Source organism: Sitophilus oryzae, unplaced genomic scaffold (assembly GCF_002938485.1).
Source record: "Sitophilus oryzae breed Bouriz unplaced genomic scaffold, Soryzae_2.0 scaffold_863_pilon_pilon, whole genome shotgun sequence".
Taxonomy (NCBI): domain Eukaryota; kingdom Metazoa; phylum Arthropoda; class Insecta; order Coleoptera; family Curculionidae; genus Sitophilus; species Sitophilus oryzae.
Window position 1 is genome coordinate 455159 of NW_022147487.1, and position 13404 is coordinate 468562.

Consider the following 13404-nt stretch of genomic DNA (forward strand, 5'->3'; position numbering starts at 1 on the left):
TTAAATTGTACTTCGTTCAGTTACGTATTGCTTTGGTAATAATAGAATTGACATTTGTTGTGCTAACTATTCTCCTCAATGCATCAGCATTTGTATTAATCTTTCCAGCTTTATAAATTATTTCATAGTCATGTATTCTTCAAAGTTTTATTCTAAAACGCGTCAAACGAGAACCAAGGTCTTTGATATTAAATATATAGGGTAGGGGTTTGTGATCTGTAACAATTTTAAAATCTTGTGTCAAAAATATATGGACGGAAATGTTTTACTGCCTAGACGATTGCAGTTAGCTCTTTTTCTGAAGTTGAATAATTTTGTTCTGCTTTATTTAAAGTTCTACTAGCAAACGCTATTGGACGATCATATTAATATACCCTACGATAGATAAAAAAAACTATTATAAAAAAAAAAATCTATTTATTTATAATAAAATTCTTTGGTAAAATCTAGGTATTGGAGAACAGGTGGAAAGGTTATACTATCTTTAAGAATTTGGAAAGAATTTTCGCATTTTATACCCCAATTAAAACAGAATCTTTTTTGTAATTCGGTTAAAGGTTTAGCAATTTTAGCAGAAAATTTTTGATAAATTTCCTATAATATCCTACAAACCCTAAAAAAGATTTTATATCTTTAGGATTTTTAGGTTGCGGAAAGTTTGTTATACATTGAATTTTTGATGGATCTGGTTTAATACCGTTTTCTGTAATAATGTGACCTGAGTATAAACATTCTTTTCGTAAAACTGACACTTCGAAGGTTGAAGTTTTGAATTATGTTGTCTAAATCTTTGAAAACTTCAATTAATAATCTATCGTTATATATTCATTTAAGTTGTTTGCATAAATTACTATATCATCTAAATAAATAAAGCATTTGTACCATTAGACCACTTAAAACTGTATTCATACAGGTCTTTGAAATGTGGCGGGGGCTCCTTTTAAACCGAAAGGCATTCTGTTATAAACGTAATGTCCTGTATTAGTGCTAAAAGCGGTTTTATTTTTATCTTTTTCGTCCATTTCTACCTGGTGAAATCCACTAGTAAGATCTAAGGTAGTAAAATAATGAGATTTTTCTAACTGGTCTAAAATTTCTGCTATATTAGGTTGAGGATATGCGTTTCCAATGGTAATTTCTTTTAACTTTCGAAAATCAACGCATGCTCTAAATTTAGGTGATAATGGGCCGCTTTTCTTAGGAACAACTAGTAAAAGACTATTCCAAGGACTGTCAGAAGCGGAAATTACCCCGACTTTTAACACATTTACTCAGTTTGTTCATTAGGTATTTCTTTATGTTTGAAGGGCAATCTATAAGGTTTTACGTTATTAGGACCTTTATTACTTTCTGTCAGTATAGTGTGTTTTATTGTGTTTGTTGTCTGTTGGTTTATCATAGCTAAATTAAAAATATCGTTAAAATCTCTACAAATATCTAATACTGAATTGGTTTCTTCTTCATTTAATTAATCTAGACCAATTAAATTTCTTTTCTTATTTTAGCAAAACAGTCGATAATGTCACTTAATTATATGTTTCTATAAATTCTTACTCATTAAAAGAAATAGGTTCGACATTCCCTCTAGGTGTATGGATAGTTTGAGCTTCATTAGAAATGTTTAATATGCTAACTAAACATTTATAGTCCTGGACTTTTGTTAGGCTTGACCCTAGATATAAATGTTCGGATAATTGATTTGAAACTACTATGCCTTCGGACGAAGATAAATTAGCTAGAGCAGGTACAATAATTTGACATCTCGCGGGAATTGGCCAGTTTGCTTCCTGACAGCAAAATTTTTAAAAAAAAAAATTGTCTTCAAAATTAATGACTCAGTCTTCGTAATTTATTTTTGGCTTTATACTTTTACAAAAAATCGCGTCCTAATAGTCCATCACTTTTAATCGGTATACTATCTGGCACAATGTGAAAGGGATGAGTTATTGCTTTGTTATTGTTTTAATTTAATTGGGATATGTTACAAACTCCTTTAGTAAATACAGGTTCTTTACTTATACCTTTTAATTCTATGATACAGAGTTTTATTTAATTTTAGATTATTTTGTAATGAATACATTCTTTCCAATAAGATATATCTGCCCCTGTATCTAATAAAAGATGTAGTGCTGTCTTTATATCTAAGAGAGAGTTTTAATTATCTCTAATTTATTTGGTAGCTATCGGAAAATAATACTGATTTATGCAGTATGTCAATTAAAGTTTTGCTCAATTTTAATTTTATTTTTTTATGCTCGGAGTAGTGTGTAATTCATAGAATAGCTATTATCTAATTTTAAGAAGCGCTTAATCGGCTGCTCGCGACAAAGGCTTCGCTCTCGTTTCCGAAAAATTTTGAGATGTGCTCAGTTCTGAAAATAATTATCTACTGAATTGATTAACGACTGAGAATTTATAGTTTGAATTTGTTGTGGTGATCTATTATTTGAACTTTTAAAATTGGTAGTACTGGTTTCATTATTGTAATTAGAAAATTTGAAGTTGTTGAGGTATCAGAACATTTTGCTATAGATTGAGGAACTTGTGAGTTATTTAAATTTCTTGGATTCTGGGGAATATCTATTATTTGAATTTGAACGAGGGATTATTACTGTTATAATTGTTTCCATAATTACGATTATAATTGCGCACGTCGTTGTTCTGATTAAAATTTTTGATTGTTGTAGTTTCGATTAATGAAACGTCCTTGATTATATTGTACTGTATTTACGTCTTGTCTATTTGAAAGATTATTATTGCTATTAAGGAATTTTGCAGTGGGCGTGTCTGATTATTACTAGGTACATTTCTATTATATGAGTTACTATTTTGTTCGTATTGCTTAAGCTGTCTACACTGTGATGTTAAATGATTATTTTAAAACAAAATAAACAGGAATTATTAGAAGAATGATTATTTAATTGTCTATTTCCACGCTCTACAAACCCTATATTTTTAAAATGCGAGTTTTAAACCTGTCATTATTCTCAAGTTCCATTTCAATTACCCCAATGATAAAGGCACACATCTAAATATGTGAGTATTTTCGGCAATAATACGCATTTGAATTTTTTTCATCGTTGAGTCCTTTTCTAGAAGTATTGACTAAAATGGGTTTAAAATTTTCTATTAAAACAGTAGCTTCGTTATTTGCATAATTTAGTGGCCGACAACATATTTATTAAAGAGAATTTGTAATCTATCGCGCCATTATTCTTTTTTTTACAGTTTCCCTAAAATGTTTCTTTATATTCATTATTTGTGTTAGAAAATGCGATGGTGGTTTTTTATCAGTAAAGTGCTCTAATAAAATCTTTTTAGTTCTTAATTTTAAGAGCTATTTTATATTGTGTGTTACCTCTTGTACCTTCCCTTTTAATTTGGTACCAAAATTAAATCTACTAGTAATTCTTTTTTATCCACTTTGACAATTTTTAATATTGGATCCACAATTTTTTAAGAAAAATTGGAGTGATTTTGCGTCACCCTGACCATCAAATGAATTTATTAAATTCAGGACATCAGTTGCGTCTTTACCTCCTGCCATTATTATATTTTATTAATGATTTATTACTTTGGTTTAAAATTATTATTTATTTTTATAGATGTATTTTTAGTTTGGAGAAAAAATATTTACAGATTTTAAGCAATATTTTTTTTTTTTTGTTATTTGCAGCTCAGAATTATTATTGTCTTAACTTAAATCCTAACTAATAAAATCAGAGAAAAACAGTAGCGTCTATTACAGTAAAACAAACACCCCCGTCATCATCTGGTGAAAAAAAAAGCTTCCCTGGAGACTTGCTGCCGCGTCTGGCGCTCCTTCAGTGTCCCCAATGTCTACGTCTCGTGTCAGGCTTCTTGCTGCTTCTTGGTGCACCTTCAAGAGCTGCCCGTTGCCTCTATCTTCTTCCAAAACTGGTAGGTTTTCTGCCGCGTCTGGCGCACCTTCAGGAAACCTTAGTGGTTTTACCGCTGCCTCCTGTCGTGATCCTGGATTGGACCACCGTCGTCACCAATCTTGTAGTCGATGCCACCAAATGTTGTAGTTCTCTATTTGACTCATATGGAGGTTTGGGGTTTGAGAGAATTTTAATACAAAATATAAATTTAGCAGTATTACGTCAATGAAAAATTTTTATGATATCCCAGTTCTGTGACCCGTGCTTTTTATAATGCCACCCTCGAAAATCCACGGGGCATTATCCATATTTCTTAATAATATTTTCAGTTAGGTTTGCAAAGGGACAAACGTGACCATTTCTTAAGTAAATGGAAACCAGACATCGCGTCTGAAAGTAAACGAATTACAAGGAAAACTAAAATGATACAACTATTTATGACTATTTCTTCCAAATTTCATCTTAAGGTGAAAATGGTTCTGTTTATTTTACATCACCCATCTTTCTGAGAAGAATAATAATGTTGATGGTATTTTTCGTACCTTAAATTCTTTAGGCATAGCCGTAGAATAAGGGTAAAAATAATATTTTATACAATTTGTCGAATATACATATACATATAACCATATTAAATGTATGTTCACAACAGTTTGAGGAAAACGTGCACGGCAAAATACATATTTTTCGAGATCTGTTTGTTAAATAGTAACTAATTTATGTTTAAACAAATTAAAATGCAAAAATGTATAGTTATACCAAAGTGTTATACTGTGAAATCTTTTATAAAAGTTATTATTATGACATAAGTTGATTGCTGATTAGCTAAGGATAATATGTTTTAAAAAAATATTTCGTGTCTGAATATGTTTAACTAACAGTTAGTAATTTTATTGTTTAAATACATTTTGAGGATAAAAAAAATCAATTCTGTTACAGAGTGTGCCACAGTGCCTACATACCTATTTGCTTTACCTCTCCTAATGAAGTTTATACTGTTTCCAACTTTGTTTATCTTTGATTTCAGTAAATATATACCTAGCTGGGGAATTCTGTTTGTTTGAAGGTAATGAAATGTTTCAGCAGAAATTTGATACTGAAAATATATAAATTTGGTTTATTATGACACAGCAAGTATTGAAAAATTAGAAAGAACGTATGCTTTTTGGGAATCATCATAACCTATGTACCGTTTGTATCCGGGAAGGGTTCATAGTTTCATAGTTGTTCGATCATAGTTTCATAGTTGTCGATTTTCGAAAGAAATCAGTAGGTACATGTATATTATTTCGTATATTATTATTTATTGTGTCGGGGTTCATGATCATAGTTTCATACACAGTTTCATAGTTGTGGATTTTCGAAAGAAATCAGTACGTTATATATTATTTCGTATATTTTTCATTTTATTGCTTTTATGGAAAGCACTGTTCATTAAAATGTTGTATCCTATGTTATAGGGCTTGTTTCTCTCTACAATTTCCTGTCTCACAATGTACCGTTTGTGTCTCGGAAGGAATCGGATCATAGTTTCATAGTTGTCGATTTTCGAAAGAAATCAGTACATGTATATTATTTCGTATATTTTTCATTTTATTGATTCTATGGAAAGCCCTGTTCATTAAAATGTTGTATCCTATGTTATAGGGCTTGTTTCTCTCTACAATTTCCTTTCTCACAATGTACCGTTTGTGTCGGGGAAGGGATCATAGTTTCATACACAGTTTCATCGTTGTCGATTTTTGAAAGAAATCAGTACATTATATATTATTTCGTATATTTTTCATTTTATTGATTTTATGGAAAGCACTGTTCATTAAAATGTTGTATCCTATGTTATAGGGCTTGTATCTCTCTACAATTTCCTGTCTCACAATGTACCGTTTGTGTCGGGGAGGGGATCCTAGTTTCATAGTTGTCGATTTTTGAAAGAAATCAGTACATGTATATTATTTCGTATATTTTTCATTTTATTGACTTTATGAAAAGCACTGTTCATTAAAAATGTTGTATCCTATGTTATAGGGCTTGTTTCCCTCTACATTTTCCTGTCTCACAATGTACCGTTTGTGTCGGGGAAGGGATCATAGTTTCATACACAGTTTCATAGTTGTCGATTTTCGAAAGAAATCAGAACATTATATATTGTTTCGTATATTTTTCATTTTATTGATTTTATGGAAAGCACTGTTCGTTAAAATGTTGTATCCTATGTTATAGGGCTTGTTTCTCTCTACATTTTCCTGTCTCACAATGTACCTTTTGTGTCGGGGAAGGGATCATAGTTTCATACACAGTTTCATAGTTGTCGATTTTCGAAAGAAATCAGAACATTATATATTGTTTCGTATATTTTTCATTTTATTGATTTTATGGAAAGCACTGTTCATTAAAATGTTGTATCCTATGTTATAGGGCTTGTTTCTCTCTACAATTTCCTGTCTCACAATGTACTATTTGTGTCGGGGAGGGGATCCTAGTTTCATAGTTGTCGATTTTCGAAAGAAATCAGTACATGTATATTATTTCGTATTTTTTCATTTTATTGATTTTATGGAAAGCACTGTTCATTAAAATGTTATATTCTATGTTATAGGGCTTGTTTCTCTACCATTTCCTGTCTCACAATGTACCGTTTGTGTCGGGGAAGGGGTCATAGTTTCATAGTTGTCGATTTTCGAAAGAAATCAGTACATGTATATTATTTTCGTATATTTTTCATTTTATTGACTTTATGTTCATTAAAATGTTGTATCCTATGTTATAGGGCTTGTTTCTCTCTACATTTTCCTGTCTCACAATGTACCTTTTGTGTCGGGGAAGGGATCATAGTTTCATACACAGTTTCATAGTTGTCGATTTTCGAAAGAAATCAGAACATTATATATTGTTTCGTATATTTTTCATTTTATTGATTTTATGGAAAGCACTGTTCATTAAAATGTTGTATCCTATGTTATAGGGCTTGTTTCTCTCTACAATTTCCTGTCTCACAATGTATCGTTTGTGTCGGGGAGGGGATCCTAGTTTCATAGTTGTCGATTTTCGAAAGAAATCAGTACATGTATATTATTTCGTATTTTTTCATTTTATTGATTTTATGGAAAGCACTGTTCGGTAAAATGTTATATTCTATGTTATAGGGCTTGTTTCTCTCTACCATTTCCTGTCTCACAATGTACCGTTTGTGTCGGGGAAGGGGTCATAGTTTCATAGTTGTCGATTTTCGAAAGAAATCAGTACATGTATATTATTTCGTATATTTTTCATTTTATTGACTTTATGTTCATTAAAATGTTGTATCCTATGTTATAGGGCTTGTTTCCCTCTACATTTTCCTGTCTCACAATGTACCGTTTGTGTCGGGGAAGGGATCATAGTTTCATACACAGTTTCATAGTTGTCGATTTTCGAAAGAAATCAGAACATTATATATTGTTTCGTATATTTTTCATTTTATTGATTTTATGGAAAGCACTGTTCATTAAAATGTTGTATCCTATGTTAAAGGGCTTGTTTCTCTCTACAATTTCCTGTCTCACAATGTACCGTTTGTGTCGGGGAGGGGATCCTAGTTTCATAGTTGTCGATTTTCGAAAGAAATCAGTACATGTATATTATTTCGTATTTTTTCATTTTATTGATTTTATGGAAAGCACTGTTCATTAAAATGTTATATTCTATGTTATAGGGCTTGTTTCTCTCTACCATTTCCTGTCTCACAATGTACCGTTTGTGTCGGGGAAGGGGTCATAGTTTCATAGTTGTCGATTTTCGAAAGAAATCAGTATATGTATATTATTTCGTATATTTTTCATTTTATTGACTTTATGAAAAACACTGTTCATTAAAATGTTGTATCCTATATTATAGGGCTTGTTCCTCTCTACATTTTCCTGTCTCACAATGTACCGTTTGTGTCGGGGAAGGGATCATAGTTTCATACACAGTTTCATAGTTGTCGATTTTCGAAAGAAATCAGAACATTATATATTGTTTCGTATATTTTTCATTTTATTGATTTTATGGAAAGCACTGTTCATTAAAATGTTGTATCCTATGTTAAAGGGCTTGTTTCTCTCTACAATTTCCTGTCTCACAATGTACCGTTTGTGTCGGGGAGGGATCCTAGTTTCATAGTTGTCGATTTTCGAAAGAAATCAGTACATGTATATTATTTCGTATTTTTCATTTTATTGATTTTATGGAAAGCACTGTTCATTAAAATGTTATATTCTATGTTATAGGGCTTGTTTCTCTCTACCATTTCCTGTCTCACAATGTACCGTTTGTGTCGGGGAAAGGGGTCATAGTTTCATAGTTGTCGATTTTCGAAAGAAATCAGTATATGTATATTATTTCGTATATTTTTCATTTTATTGACTTTATGAAAAACACTGTTCATTAAAATGTTGTATCCTATATTATAGGGCTTGTTCCTCTCTACATTTTCCTGTCTCACAATGTACCGTTTGTGTCGGGGAAGGGATCATAGTTTCATACACAGTTTCATAGTTGTCGATTTTCGAAAGAAATCAGAACATTATATATTGTTTCGTATATTTTTCATTTTATTGATTTTATGGAAAGTACTGTTCATTAAAATGTTGTATCCTATGTTATAGGGCTTGTTTCTCTCTACAATTTCCTGTCTCACAATGTACCGTTTGTGTCGGGGAAGGGGTCATAGTTTCATAGTTGTCGATTTTCGAAAGAAATCAGTATATGTATATTATTTCGTATATTTTTCATTTTATTGACTTTATGAAAAACACTGTTCATTAAAATGTTGTATCCTATATTATAGGGCTTGTTCCTCTCTACATTTTCCTGTCTCACAATGTACCGTTTGTGTCGGTGAAGGGATCATAGTTTCATACACAGTTTCATAGTTGTCGATTTTCGAAAGAAATCAGAACATTATATATTGTTTCGTATATTTTTCATTTTATTGATTTTATGGAAAGTACTGTTCATTAAAATGTTGTATCCTATGTTATAGGGCTTGTTTCTCTCTACAATTTCCTGTCTCACAATGTACCGTTTGTGTCGGGGAGGGGATCCTAGTTTCATACACAGTTTCATAGTTGTCGATTTTCGAAAGAAATCAGAACATTATATATTGTTTCGTATATTTTTCATTTTATTAATTTTATGGAAAGCACTGTTCATTAAAATGTTGTATCCTATGTTATAGGGCTTGTTTCTCTCTACAATTTCCTGTCTCACAATGTACCGTTTGTGTCGGGGAAGGGGTCATAGTTTCATATTTGTCGATTTTCGAAAGAAATCAGTACATGTATATTGACTTATGAGATGGTTAACATATTCTCTATATATTTTTAGTCCTTTGTTGGCTCAGTCCAGTTGACGGAAGATTTCTTCTAATGTTCCTGTAAACAGCTTGTTTTGGCTTCTTTGTATATATTGGCGAGAGTTTCTTACAGAGACAAACAATATCCACTCTTATATTTTTAACAAAACAGAATATTTTTTCTCTGGTAAATCAAATCTTGTTCGATAAGAAAGATATATTTGAATTAAAAATTTATAATAATTACTGATCAAGGTGCTACATTTGCTAGATAAACAAGAAATAATATAGATAATAATGTCAAGTGCCCACCAATTAGCGATAACACCTCGAAGATAATAACATTGTATTTTTTTTAGCCATTTATAGGCTAAAACCAGCGTCATTCGACTTAAAAGAATCTCAGTTATTACATGACTGTGATTTAAACCAGATGAAATTCTTCATTTTGTACTGTGATTTTTTGTGATTATTATGATGTGTGATAGAAATTAATGTCAATTAACTGTTTTTAGTTTGAATAATGTAAGTATTTAATAGATTTTTTTAAAAGAAATACATTTTGGTAGATTAAATGCTTTCAGGACATTTGGCATGATGAATAATATTTGTCCCACGATAGACATTTTCGTATACTATTGTCTGTGGTACATACAAGATTTTAATACGTATTTTTTGGATAATTTTTAATACAAATGTGTGGTGAATATCTCATGGGCATAGTAATCTGTGCTTTGTGGCAAATATTTTGCTAGGGACTTAATAGATCATAATGCCAATAGGCAAGGTATTACAATACAAGGCATTATAATAGTCATCCTCTCAATAATGCCGAAATACTAATGAAGTAACAAGTAATTAATTTTATAATTATAAAGTTTCTAGAATCTTAATAGATCATAATGCCTTTGTAGTATGAATTATAATGCCCATGGCATTATGATCCATACTACAAGACATTATAATAAGTATCCTAGAAATAATGCTGAAATAATATACATCTAATGGAGTAAAACAATTACTTTTATTATTATAATTCTGCAATATAAATTAGTGCAATAATAATTGAATTTATTTTAACTTTTGTTTGTTTTTCGATGTGTGCAAGGACAAAATGAAGGTTAAATCAGTATAATATAGAAAAACATCGTACTAAGTACTTACTATTGATCGATATCGATCAATAAGTACATCCGAAGCATATTTAATTTTTTATTTTATATCTGTCGGTTTTTTGATATGTTATAAAAATATAATTACAGTTCATTAATGAGAATAAATTTACTATACTATATATAGAGTGTCTCTCATATAAGTACAGTTATTTTATGGACTATAGAAGCATTATTTTCTTGTTTACTGTTTTTAAAATAAATTGAAATTATGAATTATTTTGGAAATTTAAAAAATATATTGCTTACAATTTGAGAACCGCCCAAGCAGCGGCTCAGCTTATTCGACGCCCATTTTTGCCACAAAAACTATCGATATTGGTGCTCTGACTACTGGCATGTGTACCAGAATAGATGTAGATGGCCAGCTGGTACTGAAGAAGCTGTGGTTTTATGTTTAATTTTTTTTTTGTCTTATTTATTTTTGGTTTTGTGGTAAATTGATACCAAAAAAATGGTTTATGATGGTTATCTAGGACATTTGTTAACAAAAACCTATCGCTACTGATGCTTGACTGCTGGCACGTATAATGAGAATAGGCTTAGATGACCAGCTGATACTGAATAAGCTGTGGTTTTATATAACTTTGATTTATTTTGAGTTTGCGGTAAATTGATACCAAAAAAAAAGTATTTAGGGTGGTTATTTAGTAAATCTGGTCTTTATAATTTTGTTTTTTCTTATTTTCAGATAATTTAGCACCTGTTTATGGAAAATAGAAAACTCGTGCCACCAGACGGGAGGATGGGGTGGATTGTGGTTATTGGGGTTAGCGCGGTTAATGTAAGTATTTTTTTTATTTATTTCATAAACAATAATTTTTAAAAAAAAATCATAATTTTTTTTTTAAATTATTGAAAGACTAAAATCTAATCTCTAATCTAATTATCGCAATCAGGAATGATGAAAACAATATAATTACCTAATAGACAGCTTACATTGCACTTAAGTGCAGTGTTAATTCTTTACGTTTGTATAAAAGGACTATATACTTAATATGTTTAAGTAATAGATACTTATTTTAATTTTTTTTTTACAAAATCAAACTGGCTTATTTGTTTTTATTATCACCTTCCTACATCATTGATTATTATATTTTTTACGTTAATTGATCTTCGACATTCCAACTTCATTTCATATTAAAAAAACAGATTTAATAAGTAACTGATAACTTTTTTTATCAGTTTTTTTTGTATTGGAATGTCTAAGAAAAAGCTTTTATTCATTAAATAATACGAACACTTAAAATTAAAAAAAAATACAAGTTCCTAAGTGTAAAATATTAGAATACCTCTTCATTTATATTAATATATATGAGTACTAGGTATATGAAATTTTCAAACTTGTTCAAAATTTAGTTTTTTGGTATACCAATTAATATAATTCCTCAAAAAATACTCACTTATGTGAGATTAGGTTCTTTACAATTTATTCTCTGAATTTAATGAATATAAGTTTCAAAAATGACTCTAAATTTCAAAACTCCGACCCTAAATATTACATTATGTGTATTAAGATTATGTACCTAAATTCAACAATCTCCGAATTATGAAGTTTTGATTTTCAAATGTTAAACGAAAATTTTGTAATTTCCAAATTAATTTAATTAATTAATCAAATTTTCAAAAGTCAATAACTCGGAAACGTTTGGGGTACATTGGGTGTATCTCGATTTTTCCTTAGAATTGAAGGAAGAACCGAAATATTCAATAATATACAGGGGGTTCCAATTAAAAAAATGAAACTTTGATGTGTTACGACTTTATGACCGATCCTGTATACTTAAATTTATTACTCGCTAATAGATATTTAAAAACCTTATAAATTTATATTTATCTTTTTGCGGTACCTTTTATATTTTACTGTATATGTATCATACTATATTAAATATTAATATACAGGTCTTTCTCCCACCAATAGAGGTTGTTATTAACTTTGTTTAAAATCAATTGTTAAAGATGGCAAAGATTTATGGAAAATAGCGTTCTTTTATTTTTATCTGAAAACGAAAAGACCAATGAAATTTTATGGAGGTACACAGTTAAGGAAAAATTACTGTTCGGTAATTTTTTCACTTGAAAGAGATAGACTAATGAAATTTTATGGAAGCATTACTGTTATGAAACACACTTTCTGGTAATTTTTTCACTATTTTAAATGAGTGCGGTTGAAATAAACTATTCCTATCATTCTTGTTAGCGAATTTCTAAAGAAAAATTATCAAACACATGCAGTGGGTACTTGATAGTTTAGCTTTTGTTAAGAACCTTTTATCTCTTGTATTTTTTATAAACTCACCGATTTGAAATTAAAAAAAATAAAAATGTAAAGCATTACATGTCAGACTAAAATATTTTTAGATTCAAGAATCTAGTGATAATAATGATAATAATAATAATCTAGATAATAACGTATTGCAGTAGGGTAATGTCAAATAAAACAATATTAGAAACATCCTAAAAAGTGACAGCGGCCGACTAGATTTTTTTCCTAAAAAAATTACAGCTGCCCACTAGATTCTTTATCTAAAAATGTTTTTTGTCCTGACATGTAATGCTTTACATTTTATTTTTTAATTTCAAATCGGTGAGTTTTATCAAAAAAACACAAGAGATAAAAAAGTTTCTAAATAAATTAAACTATCAAAATTAATTTTTTTGCATGTGTTTGATAAGATTTTTCTTTAAATTTCATTAACAAGAATGATAGGGGCAGTTTATTTCAACCCCTTCCACTCATTTTAAAAAAGTGAAAAAATTACTAGAAAGTGTGTTTTCATAACAGTAATGCTTCCGTAAAATTTCATTAGTCTATTTCTTTTCGTTTTCAAGATAAAAAATAAAAACATTATTTTTCCGCCATCTTTGTACCGCGATATCTCCCTAATGGTTGACTTTTGACCCAACGTTTATAAAGCAAACTACCCTTTATTTTGAACAAGGAATCACCCCCTGAAGTTTTTCGCATTTGTTTTGAAACACCCTGTATAAGGTACTTTAAGTTTATTTATAGATATTT

At 29.8% G+C, this 13404-nt stretch overlaps 1 protein-coding gene across 7 annotated transcripts in view; it reads left to right on the plus strand.

The window, feature by feature from the left end:
• The window catches only part of LOC115890384, a 78943-nt gene that overhangs the window by 27336 nt on the left and 38203 nt on the right, over positions 1–13404 (plus strand). The window contains exons 1-2 of one of the 7 annotated variants that reach the window (XM_030910599.1): positions 9606–9738; positions 11077–11169. The exons of the other annotated variants lie outside the window; for them this stretch is intronic. Of the exons in view, the coding sequence (XP_030766459.1) occupies positions 11095–11169 (75 nt within the window). The 5' untranslated portion in view covers positions 9606–9738; positions 11077–11094. Of the gene's footprint in view, positions 1–9605; positions 9739–11076; positions 11170–13404 lie in introns of those variants that run through there. 7 annotated transcript variants of the gene reach the window in all.